General features: G+C 36.0%; 1 protein-coding gene across 4 annotated transcripts in view; it reads right to left on the minus strand.

Moving 5' to 3' along the window:
- The window catches only part of LOC127850125 (calcium-dependent protein kinase C-like), a 160,061-nt gene that overhangs the window by 85,140 nt on the left and 56,144 nt on the right, over positions 1–18,777 (minus strand). For all 4 annotated transcript variants that reach the window (XM_052382912.1, XM_052382911.1, XM_052382915.1 and 1 more), the window contains one exon: positions 13,743–13,851. In XM_052382912.1, the coding sequence (XP_052238872.1) occupies positions 13,743–13,851 (109 nt within the window). The remainder of the gene's footprint in view (positions 1–13,742; positions 13,852–18,777) is intronic.

Below are 18,777 nucleotides of genomic sequence, written 5' to 3' on the forward strand. Positions count from 1 at the left end.
CCCCGTGACCTAGTTTTTGACCCGGCATGACCCATATTTGAACTTGACCTAGATATTGTCTAGATAGAACTTCTGACCAAGTTTCGTAAAGATCAGATGAAAACTATTTGAATTAGAGAGCAGACATGAAAAGTGTGACAGACTGACAGACAGACAGACTTACAGACGGACAGTGCGAAAACTATAAACCCCCTTTTCTTCGAAAGGGGGCATAAAAAAGTCAAAGCAAAGCTCAGGGACACATTCAATACAACTATGAAGACCTAATTTATGAGGATTGTAACGTAACAAATATTTGAACATTATCTATTGAACATTAGAAAATAATTTACTTACAAAAAGAACAATTTTAATGGTGTGGCCTTATATTTACCAAAACAATGATTTAATGGCATGCCTTATTACAAGTTATTAATTTATTTTCCTAGATGACTTCCTCACGTACTGTCAAGCAGATAGGCATAAATGTCATTTATTAGGTACAATACTTTGGTAATTAGCTTAACTTTTCTTGATGTTACATACTATTGTCTTGTGTATAATCGGTATTTAAGCAGTCACTGTTTGTATTAAACAAGAAACCGTCGGAGACGGGTGAAGCTCCCCAAAGGTTTTTTTGGTCACAATATTGCACTATACATTCAGATAAAAGGAAATGTCTTGAGGGGCATAACTTTGAACAAAATAATACGATGGATGGTTTAGCAACTGCAAAACTTCAAAGGGCCATAACTCTCTAAATAATTAATATAACCAGAGCCCACTAATAACATGCGCATCTCCTCAAGGTAGTTAAGCTTCCCATAAAGCTTCATTGATGACCAGTCAGAAGTTGGGGAGAAATAGCCCGGACAAGAATTGCACTATATGTACAGTTTATAGAAAATTTCAAAGGGCCATAATTCTGTGAAAAATCATCTGACCATAACCGGCTGATAATATGCACATCTCCTGTTGGTAGTGAAGCTTCCCATAAAGTTTCATTGAATTCCCGTGATAAGTTGCTGAGATATAGCTCGGACAAGAATTGCACTATATGTACAATGGAAAATTTCAAAAGGCCATAACTCTGTGAAAAATCATCCGACCAGAACCGGCTGATAATATGCACATCTCCTCTTGGTAGAGAAGCTTCCCATAAAGTTTCATTGAATTCTGGTCATTAGTTGCTGAGAAATAGCACGGACAAGAATTGCACTATACGTACATTTAATGGAAAATTTCAAAGGGCCATAACTCTGTGACAAATCATCCGACCAGAACCAGCTGATAATATGCACATCTCCTCTTAGTAGTGAAGCTTCCCATAAAGTTTCATTGAGTTCTGGTCATTAGTTGCTGAGAAATAGCCCGGACGAAAATTGTGCACAGACGGACAGACGAAGCGGAGACTATATGCTCCCCTCAACAATTTTTTGGGGGGAGCATAGAAAGAAGAAGGATCTTACCCTGTCATGTGGGGGTGGGATGGATTTGGAGAGAATTTTTTATGTCCTGGAAGTTTTATCAGTTGATTACAATATCTTATGGACTTGGAAATCTAGCGTTTACAACTGAATAAAGAACAAAGACTAAGTAATTGAGTTTATTTGTGTATGTGTTATAATATTACGGTAGACGATGTCTCAGGCTAAACAAGATGTGTTTGTGAAACACAATGTCCCCCTATATGACGTTTGAGCTTGAAGGATGACCTTGACCTTGACCCTTCACCACTCAAAATGTGCAGCTCCATGAGATACACATGCATTTCAAATATAACAAGGGCTGTTTGTAAAACATGCATGCCCCCCATATGGGCTGTCCGTTGTAGTGGCAGCCATTGTGTGAATACCTTTTTTGTCACTGTGACCTTGACCTTTGACCTAGCGACCTGAAAATCAATAGAGGTCTTCTGCGAGTCGCGATCAATGTACCTATGAAGTGTCATGATCCTAGGCCTAAACGTTCTTGAGTTATCATCCGAAAATCATTTTACTATTTCGGGTCACCGTGACCTTGACTTTTGACCTTGTGACCTCAAAATCAATAGGGGTCATCTGCGAGTCATGATCAATCTACCTGTGAAGTTTCATGATCCTAGGTATGTGCGTTCTTGAGTTATCATCCGAAAACCATTTTAATATTTCGGGTCACCGTGACCTTGACCTTTGACCTAGTGACCTCAAAATCAATAGGGATCATTTGCGAGTCATGATCAATCTACTTATGAAGTTTCATGATCCTAGGCGTATGCATTCTTGAGTTATCATCCGGAAACCATTTTACTATTTCGGGTCACCGTGACCTTGACCTTTGACCTAGTGTCCTCAAAATCAATAGGGGTCATCTGCAAGTCATGATCAATCTACCCATGAAGTTTCATGATCCTAGGCGTATGGGTTCTTGAGTTATCATTCAAAAACCATTTTACTATTTCGGGTCACCGTGACCTTGACCTTTGACCTAGTGTCCTCAAAATCAATAGGGGTCATCTGCAAGTCATGATCAATCTACCCATGAAGTTTCATGATCCTAGGTGTATGGGTTCTTGAGTTATCATTCAAAAACCATTTTACTATTTTGGGTCACCGTGACCTTGACCTTTGACCTAGTGACCTCAAAATCAATAGGGGTCATCTGCGAGTCATGATCAATGTACCTATGAAGTTTCATGATCCTAGGCCCAAGCGTTCTTGAATTATCGTCTGACAACCACCTGGTGGACGGACCGACCGACAGACCGACCGACAGACAGACCGACATGAGCAAAGCAATATACCCCCTCTTCTTTGAAGAGGGACATAAAAATGCTAGCTTCAATATTGCAGAAGTGACATTAAATGAGCAATTTTGACCCATATATTTGACCTTGAAGGATGACCTTGACCTTTCACCACTCAAAATGTGCAGCTCCATGAGATACACATGCATGCCAAATATCAAGTTGCTATCTTCAATATTGATTTTGTCCACATAATTTTGACCTCTGACCTTGAAGGATGACCTTGACCTTGACCTTTCACCACTCAAAATGTGCAGCTTCATGAGATATATATGCATGCCAAATATCAAGTTGCTATCTTCAATATTGCAAAAGTTATTGCAAATGTTAAAGTTGGCGCAAACCAACCAACCAACAGACCAACCAACCAACAGACCAACCAACCAACAGACCAAGCAACAGACAGGGCAAAAACAATATGTCCCCCACTACTATAGTGGGGGACATAATAAAAATTCCAGTAATTATGTGAGTTAAAGTGCTATGGAAATTTAAGTCTATATATTTTCAGTGATTGCAGGAGTAATCAGTCATTTTCCATTCTTGGTTTGACCCTGCCTGATTAAAAAATAGATCCCAATAAACTACATACACAAGTTAACAAATTGTATTAAGCCAGGCCATCATTATATATGCATGTGCATAAAGTGTTGCATTCAGCACATGCAAATTTAGAGACAACAATTGCTGTTTTCTGGATTTTACGAGGAAATCTCGTTCAAACAAAACTCCAATGCAGGTGGAAGCTGTAGTCCAAGCTTAGTAGACAGCACAGGCTTATCGGAGCTGAATTTTTAAGCACATTCATTAAGCCCAGTTTTCCCAGAATTTGACTCATTTAAAGGTGTAGAGAGAAGAAGAAAATATGCTCATATAACACTTATATTCAATGATAAGAGAATTTTCATCCTTGAACCAGCCATTTTTTTCCTTTCTTTATAAAGTACCAGAAAATGTCAAATTCCCAATTGGGAAAAAAGTTTTCCAATTGCTGTCCGAAAAAATCCCAATTGAAGATTTCAATTTTTTTAAAAATATTATTTTGTAGATAAAATGCAACATTTAGTTACTTTCAATATGCAGCTCTATGGCTTAAACCTCAGTAAATATAACATTGACAATTTGACAACACTTAGTTATCAATTTTTAAGTATTTGTGAAAAAAAAATCAAATACAACAATTTCACAATCCGAAGACTTCATGGCACGTATTTTCCCAATTTTCAAGTGATATTACGGGCATCTATCGGTCGATAGGTGTCTATCGCAACCGTTGTTTATTTTTGGTGTTTTCACTTCATATACACTTATATTTGTTAATGCAGCATCAACATATCAAAGCAATTGAATATCCCGGAGAGAGAAAAATAATGCATTTGAATATCAACTGTACTTTCGTTTTGACAACTGGCAGATGACAGAAATAATTCGATTTACGATGTGAATCTAAATTTGGTTTTTGTGCAGATTCTTTCATACAACACAAAGACACTATTGTGTTTTACGGATCATTTCGGCTTAGAGGACTTAAAATATCGAATATAATATATATTTTTATAATTAACTGGAAGCAAGATGAGTTGCAGATAATTGGTCAGTAACCATATTTTAACTAACTCTTTTGACCTGTTAATTCTTTTAAGCTCAATTCAACAGTGAAAAATGCACATATCACTTTCAGTTTTGTTTGCGCTAATTTTTCACAATTGAACTGGTACCTGAGTTCTTTTCCCATTTGGACACAAAATTCACTGTGAACATAAATACAGTGTTGATATGATGTGTCTTTGAATGAATGAATCTTGGGATCAATAAGCCGACTATTACTAAATAAACAATCTAGATATTTCACCTTTTCTAGGGACAAATAAAAGCTCCAAAGCTTTAAAAATAGCCAATATTTCACTCCTGGGACTGACTAAACAATCTGAGAGCTAAACAGTTGCTCTCAAATTACAGTATACATTTTCATGAAAAAAAATAAAATATTATCCATATAAAAAGGTCAGAATACGACACAATAGCATAATACAATAACAATGGAAGCATTATTCTCCGGAATCAAAAGCCACTTTCAGATTTCAGAAAGTGCGCCATGGTAAGGGATGGTGTCATGACATATTGTATAGATGCTGTATCATGATTGTCATTTATTTCAGACACATGTCACAGCAGATTGATCAGATGTGTGTGGTATCTGTAGTACCAAAATTCATTAAAATGAAATAAAAATATTTTATATATTTTTTGTTGCTCCTGCATGGACAATTTGGACGCTCCTGCATGGGCTCAGCCTTTTCGATTTTTTTGCCGAGAATCCTAACAATGAAGTCTGTGTGTGTTAACGAAGTTCTGAATCACAGAATTAGTTTGAATTTGATCGGGGTCGCATTTTTTTTAATTTTCCAATTGTAAATTTGACTAGTCTAATGAAGTGAACATAAACAACATATAAAATTTTCTAACCATTTTCATACCCTCCTGACTTATGAGCGGGTAGACATATGACATTTTTTATTTCACTCCTGTTCCTATATTTTGGGGCTAATTGTGGAACAATTGATAAATGAGTTGTGGCCTCATGGACTGTTTGATAAACATTAATGTATTCCTAAGTGACTACTGTTGCATTTAAAAGTGCTATATATTAATGGTTATGTGATCTTATTAGACGTTAAACTAAGATTTACTTTTCATTAATTTGACCATTACATGAGTCTTGATGTGGGAAAATCAGATATAATCTATGTGCCTTAAGTGTTATCCCAGATAAGCCTGTGCCTTAAGTGTTATCCCAGATTAGCCTGTGCCTTTTGTGTCATCCCAGATTAGTCTGTGCCTTAAGTGTTATCCCAGATTAGCCTGTGTCTTTAGTGTCATCCCAGATTAGCCTGTGCCTTAAGTGTCATCCCAGATTAGCCTGTGCCAGATTAGCCTGTGCCAGATTAGCCTGTGCAGTGTGCAGTGTCAGGGAGGACACTTTCCATTTTAATGGAATTTTTCGTTTAAAGAAAGTCTCTTATAACAAGGGCCTGAAAGGCCGAAAGTCGCTCACCTGAGATAACAAGATACTATTGGGACAAATCTTCTGATCAAGTTTCATGAAGATTGGAAAATAAATGTGGCCTCTAGAGTGTTAACAAGGTTTTACTATAGCCATATAAGGGAAAAATGCGCCGCCCCTTGGCAGCCATGTTTTTCAAGCAAATGTAACCATTTTCGAACTCATCCAAGATATCATTTAGACCAATCTTCTGACCAAATTTCATGAAGATTGGACCAAAAATGTGGAATCTAGAGAGTTAACAAGGCAAATGTTGACGCCGCACAACGGACAAAAGGCGATCACAAAAGCTGTGCTCAGGTGAGCTAATTAAAGTTCCACTATAGAAGGAAAATGTCATACCAAATGAGCTTGTGAAAACTGCACAGGCTAATCTGGGTAGACACTTAGAGCACATGAAAGCTTTTTCAGAGCTCCAATAAATCACAAAATAAGCCCATTCTGACTGACTGAGAAATGAACTACATAGACATGAAATGGTTAATATTGATGTATGATGAAGCATGCAATTAAAGCAGTGACTAACACGGCCATTAATCACGCGTGCCACCTCTTTTTTGAGATGCATTAATAAATGCGCCCATAAAACTACCGAGATGGAGCTCAGGCCCAGATGTTTTTAAAATTCATGAATAATTGTACAGGGTGATTAGGTTTTGTATGTTTTTAAACGTATTTTGCATTATTTTTAAAATCGGGGAATTTAGTGCGATTCAGCAAAGATTAATTCAACCAAAAATGTACAGAAACATACATTCCTAACCCATTTTAAAACGTGAGAACCTTTATTAGTTGTTGCATGGTGGAGTTTTAAAAAAGCATTTCGATGAGTTTTGTCTATGTGAAGAGCAAATTTGCACCTAAATGAATCGCTAACGGCATCAAACCATTGCGTACAGCATACATTAAATGTTGCATGCACAAAAACATTGGCTTCTTGTCGACGTAGTAGATAATTTGCATTTTTCTAAAAGAGATGGAGCCAATGCTAAGGAGATGGTGCTAATGATAGGAGGTGGCGCCAATGCAGGATGTATCTATTACCAGTCGTGTCGCAATGACATTATAATATGACGTACATTTGATTGATAATGTTATTTGTTATATTTACTTTACTTTTCAACGTACATTCGAAGGCCAAAATCTTTACACAACATCAACACATTCTACAAAAAAGATGTAGATTTTAAAATACATAAGTGATCAACTCAATTAAGAAGTCACCAACATGAATACAACGTATTGTACGATATATACCAAACATTTGTGTAATACTAAAAAAAACACAATAACTTAATGTTCAATATTATCAAAATAACTCATCAACAGCAAAATGTGTATATACAGTATGATAATTCACGAAATTAATATAAGATACTACTTCTTCTTGAAATGATGATTTGTGTCCCTTTATCCACATGCTTAATTTAATAAAGGCAAAGGTCAACAAATCTTAATTAGGCTCGTATATGTTGTTTTGCCCACTTTTAACTCCAAAAAAATGAAGATAGCTCGGTCTGTTTCTGTTAACTTTTATATAATACATGTTAATTGTTTTATCTTACAAAGATGAACATTTAAACCCATCAAGACATTACGTTTTCTAATTATACCGTATTTTACCATGCATAGCACGCAGTTTTTTTATCTTCAAATTTCAAAATAAAAATTGAGTGCGCGTAATACATTGACACAACGCTTTCCTGGTTGCTAAATGGCAAAAAATCCATTTTGTAATCGTAAATCTTCACAATTGCCGCCATTTTTTTATTGCAGAAAACTACACCCTATAAATTTATAGGCTGAAGGGGCCGTTGTCGAAACAACAAAAAGCAGGAAAGGGTAGACAAAAATTAAAAGATTAAAAAATGTCTTTGTTGGTGTTTTCACACTTCTTCATTGATTGTTCATTAAAAAAAATCGAGGTATATCGATTTTGTTAAAGTTTTTGTTGTCATAAAAACTCGTTGATTTACAACGCAAAATGTCTTATTTGAACTGACGCTAATTATTTCAATCATATTTCTCAACTTCCCCTTTGCTTTATTTTGATAATTTAATCCAAAGTTTAATGTTAGCAATTCCGAAAATTTGCACTCTATGTGAATTGACAGTTTGACGTCATCAAAGGCATACATGCCATAATTTTTTAGGTCCAAAGCGGGACATTCCATAAAAAATTGTCGGGACATTTGACCAAAAAGCGGGACACCTAAAACGATCTATCTTTCCACCTTTACTGTAGTCAGTATAGTACTAACAAATTCTCTTGATACTTTTATTCAAGATATAAAACATCTGATATGAAGCATGGAATCTAAAACATAACAATAACAGTTTTATAAAATAATACAATAGCAAACAACGAGGATAATATTCATCTTTTAGAGTACAAAATCTGGAACATTACGACAACAATACTCATTATATTAATTTCAATGACAAACATTAACGCAGGGGAGGCTATCCAGTACACTGAAAGTACGGGTTACAGTAAACTATCTACCGAACAGTTACATCAGTTACACACGGAATGCGCGGCCGTACACATTTCCGAGGTAGGTTTTTGGTGCAAACCGTCTTTGTGTTCATTTTAACTCTCAACAACGCCTCGACCGTGTTTACACCAACAAAAACAAAAGGACAAAAGAAGTCTATGGATGCTTTACTCGAATTATTTTTCTCTAATGTTAATAATCATATTTTGTTTTCTTCTTATATACACAGATTAAACTGAATTGTGAATTGTCAGGCGCTGTATTGGGGTAGTGTCAAACTGTCATGAATAACAACACGTTGTTTTTATTACAATAACACAAGACAAGATGGTTTCCACTTTTACTGTTTGTTGCAATGTTTTTTAAGCATGTATCCATGCGCAGTTTGTTACTTGTCAATTGTCGCGGCTTAATTGGAGTAGGGTCAAACTGTCATGCATAGCACCTCGTTGTTTTTAGCTTAATTGGAGTAGGGTCAAACTGTCATGCGTAGCACCTCGTTGTTTTTATTCGGCGTAAGCTGTATTAAGCCAGCTTTTCACCCTGACTTGACCTTTGTAAGTGTCCAATAATATTCAAATAAAATTTCCCGCGGCTAGGTACGAATGAATACACTTCATTTATTCCATTGGCTGATTTGAGTATAACACCAGAACATTGGAAACATATCCGCGTCTTTGTAACACTGTTTTACTGCATGAAACAATTTTATCTCTAATAAAAAGGCTCAATAGATAGAACAGCTTTACAATCAATTTTCGACATAAATACAGTTTGTGCGTTCACCTTTTATTTTCAGAGAATTACCAGCGCAAAAGCGTTTATACTAAAGGCTATATTCTCATATTTAGTACTTACTTGCATTGCATTTCAACCCGCGAGGTTTCGGGTCAATTCGCGGCCAGTGTGTGAAAGTCAGAGTTTATATACATTTCATCACCGGAGTTCGCAGAAGGGGTTGCGATCTTTTCATTGAAGGAAAAAATTGGAATCTATGCTATTTTTGTCTGATGGAGTAAATAGTTTGTTTAGTCGCTTTGTCGATATATCAATATTTTAGGCACAGCTGTTGCCTTGGTGTACAGTTGGCGTAAACAAGCCGTCGTTTCAGCAGCAGAATTGTTACCTAACTTTAATGCATTGCATTCCAATCTGCAAGGTATCAAGGTCAGTTTGCCGTCAGTTGCAGAAATCTTTATATAAATGCCGTCTCGTAAACTTTGTGCACTTGAAGTCTGTTTTGATCAGAAAGATACTAAATAAAGATATTCGGCGATATTATTGTGGTATGTCAATCATCGATTTTTAATATGTTTTCAACATTTGCATGATAAGGACCAATTTTGATAAAATTAATTAGAAATATTTATCCATTTAGACCAGTTTATTAAGCATGAGCACAATAATTCACTATACTATAATTATGCAATTAAATAAGATTCGAGTTTTGCTGGCTGACCTATATGCACTCGTTTATTTTCATGTTTCTTGTGTTTTTCTATTCTGTAAATATAGATATCTGAGTAATAATATCACATAAAGCAAAATAAGCCACGAAATCTGGCGCAACACCCCGTAATTGATTTGCTTGTGATGTAGCTAAGAACTGCGCAGAAAAAAGGCATCCGCTACTTTTTATCTCATAATGATAACTTTTGATCGTTCATAAACATCGACCACAATCAGCGCCGTATATCTTTTTTAAAGATATTTCTTGTTACAATTACACCCAATTACACTAGACAGGATGGGTATCACTTATTGGACTGTTTGTTGCGATTTTGGTATATTGCACATTCGGATTATCCCGCTATTTATGAACTAAACATTGAATGTAAAAGACTCATTAATGACGTAGAGTTAATTTTACAAAACAATTGTTTTGTAAACCGTTTCAAACAAATACAAAAATAAACACATTTTCAACATTTATTTCATTATAATATTACTATCGATAGCAATAAGCGACCACTATCTTGAAGACCACCACGGTGTGAATGCCTGATGAAATCAATAATTAGCCGATAAATCGCAGATAAGGTGTCATAAACAACACTGGTACACACAATAAGTAGAATCGGATTGTTAATTGGGGGCAATAAAGGGATTAGCGGGGGTAAGTGTTAGCGAAACAGAGCTTGATCAGCGAATGTTATTGGGAACCTATAGACCTTACATCGTTTTTTTACGAATGTCGGGACAAATCGTCTCATATCGGGACGGCGGGACAAAGGGCCCAAAAGCGGGACTGTCCCGCCGAGATCGGGACGTATGGCATGTATGTCAAAGGAAAGCCGCTTCCTGTCTGAAGCAATAAAGTGACAAGTTTCTCGCCGACAAAATTGGCTTCCTTTGTCCAGCAATCATCATGCCGAACCAATCGTGTGTTTGTTCCTCAATGGCAATTGTCCAATTAAATAATAGCACGTGCAAAGCTCCGCCTTCGAACCTTTTGCAGAGAACGAAGGTGGAGTTTAACGGTTTATTGAGCAAGTGTTATACGTAATTTGAGTTTCGATTTGCCGAAATTTAGGGGCCCTAAGCATTGAAACAACGAATACATTTATCAATGATTTTCCGATCTCTGCATTAATATGCTACCGTGCGAGTATACTACTTAGGTTACAAACCAACAATAGAGATATAGACTCGTTTTATTTTCTTTTAATTGAGACAAACAAATGATATTTGTCTAATGGCTTTACGCCAATAACGCCGATAACGTCAACTGTATGGAATTGAGTGTTCGGGTGTATTGTTTGTCTCACTATAAATACTGATCAACTAGACGCAGTGAAGGCGCGAAATACCGGGTCAAACTGGATTTAATGGGGAGCGACTCTTAATTTAAGTCGATGAAAAATAAAATGGGATTTACTGACAACTTGCGTCAAATTGGACATTGCGATGTTGTGGGTCTGCAGAAGACTATGTCATACAATGTTGTGAGCGGCAGGTTATGAAAATGTTACACTGTTTAAATGTGAGGAATAGGTAATTGTGGCTCGAATTTAACGCATAGGGGTCTTGAAAAAGCACGCGCAGTGCGCCCAATATGGACATATACAGTGTTCTCGAGAGAATAATCTTAAAAATTGTCGAAAATATAGTGCTATGCAACCCATGCTCCTGATCGTATAAACGCTCCCTACTTTAAAACAAACAAGGGACAAAATTGTCACAAAACCAGGTTTTCATTGTGAAAAAAAAATCTGATAAAGGGAGAAAACTCAAACTGAACTTTTGAAATAAACAAACAAAATTAACCCCCTTTGTAAGTTTGTTTTTAAAAAAATTCTATTTTTGGTCGTGGCGACCTTGACATTGGAGATATTGACGTGATTCTTTCGTGCGACACACCGTCCCATGATGGTGAACAAATGTGCCAAATGATTTTTGAATCTCACAATGAATGACATAGTTATGGCCAGGACAAGCTTATTTATTGCCATTTTTGACCTTTGAACTCAAAGTGTGACCTTGACCTTGGAGATATCGACGTAATTATTTCGCGCGACACACCGTCCAATGATGGTGAACAAATGTGCCAAATGATTTTAAAATCTGACAATGAACGACGTAGTTATGGCCCGGACAAGCTTGTTCCGCCCGCCAGCCCGCCAGCCAGCCAGCCCGCCCGCATTCGTCAATCTAATAACCAGTTTTTTCCTTCGGAAAACCTGGTTAAAAATTAAGCGCCCGAAAAAATTAGATTAAATGATTGCGCAATATAAGAATGGCTGCCATTTTCGGCCCAATTTTCAGGTTTTTGGTCTTAAATTCTTTTTTTTCTCCATTTTGGCTTAAAAAAAAATCGCATGCGCATTATACATGGCAAAATACGGTAAACGCACGCGACTCAAATGTGCTGAAGTAGTCAACTTAAAAAATAATAATGTAAGTCCTGTAAACATAATAGAAACCATTACATAACATATTTCACTTTAAAATAGCTATTAATATGCATTGGCACCACCTCCTATTCTGAGCGCCACCTCCTTGGCATTGGCTCCATCTCTTTTTGAAAAATGAAAGTTTATCTATTACATCAGCTAGAAGCCCATGTTTTTGTGCATGCATTAACTTGTACAGGTTCAAAGCAATCGTTTTATGTAATGAGCGATTAAATTGGCTCGAAATTTTCTCGTCACAAAGGCAAAATACATCGATTTGCTTTTAGAAATTCTACCATGCCACAACTTGTAAAGGTCCTCGCGTTTCCAAATGGGTTGTGGTTGCATGTTTCTGTACATCTTTGGATGTATTTATAATTGCTGAATCCCACTAAATTGGCCGATTTTTTCAAATAATGCGAAATATGTTGAAAAACATATAAAACCTAATCACACTGTAAAATTATCAGTTAATTTTCAAACCATCCGGGCCTGAGCGCCACCTCGGAAGTAGCATTGGCTCATTTATTAATCATCTCAAAAAAGAGGTGGCGCGCGTGATTAACGGCCGTGACTAAGGTAATGCTTAAAGTCATTATGTAGTGAACTAGTATGTAGTAAAATATTGGGAGATATTGGGTGATCATAAAGATTAATTAACAGTTACTTAATGATAAAAACAAGAGCACCGTATAACGGGTGCCAAAGCTTGTCAGAAATTATTATTTATTTTTTTAGAGGTCACAGTGACCTTGACCTTTGACCTAGTGACCTAAAATTGGGTGTGGCGTGTAGAACTCATCAAGGCGCATCTACATATGAAGTTTCAAAGTTGTAGGTGGAAGCATTTTGATTTTAGAGCCAATGTTAAGGTTTAAGCACGACACCAACAGCAGAAGGCGGACAGCTGATGGCGGACGACGAGCTGGCTATGACAATACCTCGGGTTTTCTCCGAAAACAGCTGAGCTTATATTATAAAAAGAGACTAAAATGCATTTAAAAAATCGAAATAAATTAAGTTAAAAATGTGTTTGATGCTTAAACAATCATCAACACAAATCTCTTTTAGGGATATTTTTTCTCATCAACCGTAATTGTAACAGAGTAAAAGTATTACATTGTGTCAGTCCTTTGGTAGACCATCACGTTTAACTGTCAAATGCATACAGATTGGACACGACAGATGCTAACTGTGAACAACACCCTATGTGCCACAATTTCTATAAAAATCTATCATCAATTGCCGACCAAATTGTGGTATATTGACAAGGCATCACCTTGCGTAACCATACAGCTATAAATGCCATTTGCTGACATAATATAAATTCCTTGTCAAGTAAAAAATGTGTGGATATTGTGTCCTTACTGATCAGAGGGTCCAGGGTTCAATCCCTGTTCTGAAAGCTTTTCCAAGAACTGATTCTACCTTTGTCAAAGACTCATAAGCATCAAGAAAATAAACCATGATTTCGAAAAATACGAGTAAAAAGAAATTGGATGACAGAATGTAAAGACACTTACCGTCGCATTTGAGGCCCTGGTGTATCAAGCCATACAAAAGAGATCCGCACTGGTCACAGAATGTGGGACTTCCATAGGTGTGAACCTTGAACTTATGGTTGTTTGTAGACTGAAAAATAGAAACAGACATTTCAAGACTTCTCCATTGGTATAATTTCAATTTATAAATTAGTGCTGTACTAAACTTTGTATTATTATTTTTTAATATAGCAAAATACTGTCATTACTAACAATTTCAGAGTCAGTAGGTTACATACAAGAATTCTGTCAAAATCGCTAGACAAATTACTACTTGAGCATTTAAGCACGCAAATTTAGTTCACAAAACATAAAGATGGCACACCCCATATGTGACAATTGTAAAGCCTTCAAAGTGAAGAGTTACAGCATGTTTTTTTTTCAAGCTGCCTGATTCTAATCTCAAAGAAAGGAAACTTTTGAATACCATTTTTTGTGTGTTTATATTTTAATATAGACTAATCCAAATGTTATAATGTTGTAAAAAAAATAGTTTCAATTACAATAAAAACATTTTATTCCCCGGTCAAAATTGCCATGTCTTTTACATTATCAATAACGCGTTTGAATTCCATGGGTGAGATAATTCTTTTCCGATCTGTGTAGGTACCATGTTCACATATTGTTACACTTATCGTTGATTATGACCTTTGTACCTTAATTGTTCCATAAAATTGTCTTAAACTTTGATATTTGATAGACTACACCTAAAAGCAAATAGGCAAAGTGAGAACAGAAAATCAAAATGTTTATATATAACAATTCTAATACCTTCAATATGTAAAAAATCCATTTCTTACAAGAACAAAATTACTCATATATTAGAGAAGTCCTTACTAATTAGTTGTGCTTTATTTGACATGAAAAATTGTATCTATCTCTTCTTTTTTCTGCAAAAACATAAAAATATTGGTGGAAAGCAGTGGCACAATTTGTCAGACAGAAGGATTTCCCAGAATCAACATCAACAATAATTATGACAAATATGGCACAGTTACAAAAGAATTAGGCACTAGGGAGCAACAGAATTCTGACATATGGGTGTGTGTGTCACCCCATAAGGACATCAAGTTGGTACCATTTTTTGCCACCACTTGTCAATATAATCAGCCTTAATGCCATGACAACCAGATTTATTTTCCTTTTTTCATGAAAAAAATAAAAATGGAGGCCCCTCTGGTAATCCAGAAAATTTCCACAAAGACGACATTGATTCTTCAGCGCTTATCCCCACGGACATAAATGACAAGTATAGCAGCAGTCTTTTATCAACTTTAATTAAATGAACTGTATGTTGCATTTTCAGTTGACTTATTTCTCTTGTAGGCAACATGGCAGTTTCTAATAAAAGCTTAACTGTAAAGGATGAAAAGTTCTTTTTTCCAATAAAAGCCTTTCTTGACAGATGCAAAATCTCTGCATGTAATTTGTCTTAATGGACTGCAGGGTGAAAAGAATTAAACATTGTAAACCATTTGGCATTTGTCCTGAATTTCTTTCAAGCTGCTAAGTGACTGAATATACCAACACCTCAGTTGGTAGAATGCTGGGCTACAAAGGATGGCAGATAGTTGATTTGAGTGTTATATTATATTTGCAGGCTACAGAGCAATAACATTTTGCAAACATAGTCTTCATTGCATATAATTTCTGTTTGAACATGTGACAATGTCAGTGTAAAATAAAGCACCAGTGTTGAACATTTTTAGTATCATTATGTATGCTGACGATTCACAAAAGCTCACTGTTAACTGATTGAACTTGGGTGAGCTAGAAACACCATTTCAAAGCAAATACTATGATAATTCCAAAAACATTGTGATTAATTGTGTCTTGTTCTGACAAAACTGGGCATAATGCATGTGCGTAAAGTGCCGTCCCAGATTAGCCTGTGCAGTCTGCACAGGCTAATCAGGGACGACACTTTCCGCTTAAACTTGATGTTCAGTCAGAAGGGACTTCCTTCAAACTAAAAATACCATAAAAGCCCAGTTTTCTCAGAACAAGACACAATTTGTTCCAACCATAAGAAGGCTATAGACTTATAAATTAAAACAGATAACAAGAAGATATGTAGAATGGGCAAGCCCCAGCATTACTCCACATCCAAAAACCCCAGCATAATTTCACATCCAAAAAACAAACATAAGATGAATTAATTTAGCAGGCTTTGTAGCCCATGGCCTTATGATCAGTTTTTGCTTGGTTTCTCTTTCATTACATTTTCATCAAGCTATTTTTATTCTATTTTGGGCCTAGCTCTGTGAAAAGGGGGTTTAAAGCATGTGCCTTAAGGGGTTTAACGCATGTGCCTTAAGTGTCATACCTGAATGCACAGGCTAATCTGAGGGATGGCACTTTCTGCCTAAACTGGAACTTAGATAAGATGAGACTTTCTTGAAACGAAAATTATCATAAAACAGTGTTCTCCAGAAAAATTATAAAAGCCAGTTATATTTTCAAAGTAGCCAGTGACTATCAAAGCGCTGAAGGCACTGAAGTTGTTTGCTGTTGTCCTCCTTGATAAGCTTGTGCGCATTGCACAGGCTAATCAGTGTGCACAGGCTAATCTTATTATACATGCATTAAACCCCATTTTCCCTGAAAGCAGCCAATATGTACAGATTTCAATGATTAACACTAGACTGGCTAATGTCGTCTTACAAGCTCAGGTAAATACACTCACTGAGTAGTAGAGCAGATGCTCCTAAGCATTGGTCATCTGCAGTGCAGACAGGCAGCAGTAATCGTTCCTAGCATAGTGAGTTACGGTTCTTACCGTAGCTAAGACTTCTAAGCACATACTGATTTGCAAAACATGGTCTGTAAATTTAGTCGGCCACTAACGCTACCAACTAAAAACTGTTGCATTTGCACAATTTAAACTGATATTTTGGGGAAGGTAGCTGCCCTTCTCGAAAAAGTGCACTAAATGCGCATTTAATGCGCATTAAATGCACATTAAATGCGCATTTAATGCGCATGTTATTGGCACCGTATTTTTTGCTTAACAAGTGCATTTTAATCTGTTAAAAAAAACACTTTTTACTAGTGTGTTTATACATTTAAGTGTTTTTTTTTTCCACGAAATAATACACTTAAGTGCGTTTATTATGATAATAAGTGCGCTTAAGTTTATTTTTAAGTGCATTTATACACTTGAGTGTATTTTAAGACATACAAATAATTAACATGTGGTAAGCATTGATTTATATGACAGAGGCTTTTTCGTTAAGACTTAATTTAATATCAATACAAATAATATACCTAAAGGCTATATAAATATGATACAACTTGTCCCAAGAGAGCATGTTACATAAAATACTATAATAGCTGTGTATAAACAATTATTGTTATTCACTGTGTTAGTATTTTATTTTATGCGAGAAAAGTCTTAGGAAAATTCAATATAACCTGATTTAAGTCAGTCAGACTTCATGGCATATCCCTCGAAAAGACACCCATCTCAGTTCATCCAACAAGGCACACCCATTCAAAGACATAGTCTGAGTTAATCCAACATGGTGAAACTATAAAAAGACATAGTCTGAGTTGATCTAACATGGCACATCCATACAAAGACATAGCCTCAGTTCATCAAACAAGGCACACCCATTCAAAGACATAGTCTGAGTTGATCCAACATGGTGAAACCATAAAAAGACATAGTCTGAGTTGATCTAACATTACACATCCATACAAAGACATAGCCTCAGTTGATCTAAAATATGCAACCAATACAAAGACATAGTCTCAGTAACTGTTGATCCAACATGGGCAACCCATACAAAGACATAGTCTCAGTTGATCCAACATGGCACCTCCATAAAAAGGCATAGTCTCAGTTGATCCAACATGGCACACTCATACAAAGACAAAGTCTCAGTTGATCCAACATGGCACATACATAAAAAGGCATAGTCTCAGTTGATCCTACATGGCACATCCATACAAAGACATAGTCTCAGTTGATCCAACATGGCACATCCATACAAAGACATAGTCACAGTTGATCCAACATGTTGAAACCATAAAAAGGCATAGTCTCAGTTGATCCGTTTCAGAATGCAGTTTTCTCAAAATCTTTTTGTGTGTGTAAATACAAATACATGTCACTTATACAGGGTTCGACATTAACTTTTTTTACAGCAAGACCGTCGGACCAGCTCCTCTTAAAATGTACTAGCCCGAACCTGATGTCTACTAGACCATAAATGACATAGCAAATGAACACAATTGTGTCATGTAACTATTTAATGAGGATTTATCAGTAAATAATCAGTGAACACCAGATTTTTTATGCATATAGTAAAACAATAAAATAACCCTTTTTTTGCTTTTCTTCGTCAAATTCAAGCCATGGGAACTGACTTGATTTTCCATCTAGGATAAAATTGACGTTTTCGTGTTTCTTCATATTTACGTTTCGTGTCAGTTAAGCGTCGGATTCTTTTTTATTAACTGATTTGTCGGACAAAAATCAGAACTTGAACAAAGTCATTCTTTAAATTACATTATCTTGTCTGCTACGCAAAAATGTTTACATTGACGATACCGATTTTCGATAGAAGTCGTAAAATCATGCTCTACAGTTTTACCACACTGCAGAAAATCATTAATATTCATGACAAATTGATCAATTGAAACAAGCAATTTCTGCAGGAAGCTCTCCTTTGCGTCTAAAAATAGTGATGAATCATGTGAATGCTCTGCGTTTATTTAAATATACTAGTTTTGTTTTAATGTAAATAACGGATACAAGAGTAATTTTACACATTAAAAGTAAAGGTTTTCACAGCAGTTATTTATAGTTATATGAATCAGTATAGATTTTTTTTAAATTTATGTACGACCAGTCGGACAAGCTAGCCGCAGTTTTACTAGGCCGACCACCGATTTTAATAGACAATGTCTGTGGGACGTGCCTTAGTGTCGAACCCTGCTTATATAGCGCAAAAGTTATTATAAAAATATTCTATTGCGCTTCACAAACACTGCACATTGGTTATCCGTGAAA

The sequence above is a fragment of the Dreissena polymorpha genome, chromosome 11, assembly GCF_020536995.1.
Source record: "Dreissena polymorpha isolate Duluth1 chromosome 11, UMN_Dpol_1.0, whole genome shotgun sequence".
Taxonomy (NCBI): Eukaryota; Metazoa; Mollusca; class Bivalvia; order Myida; family Dreissenidae; genus Dreissena; species Dreissena polymorpha.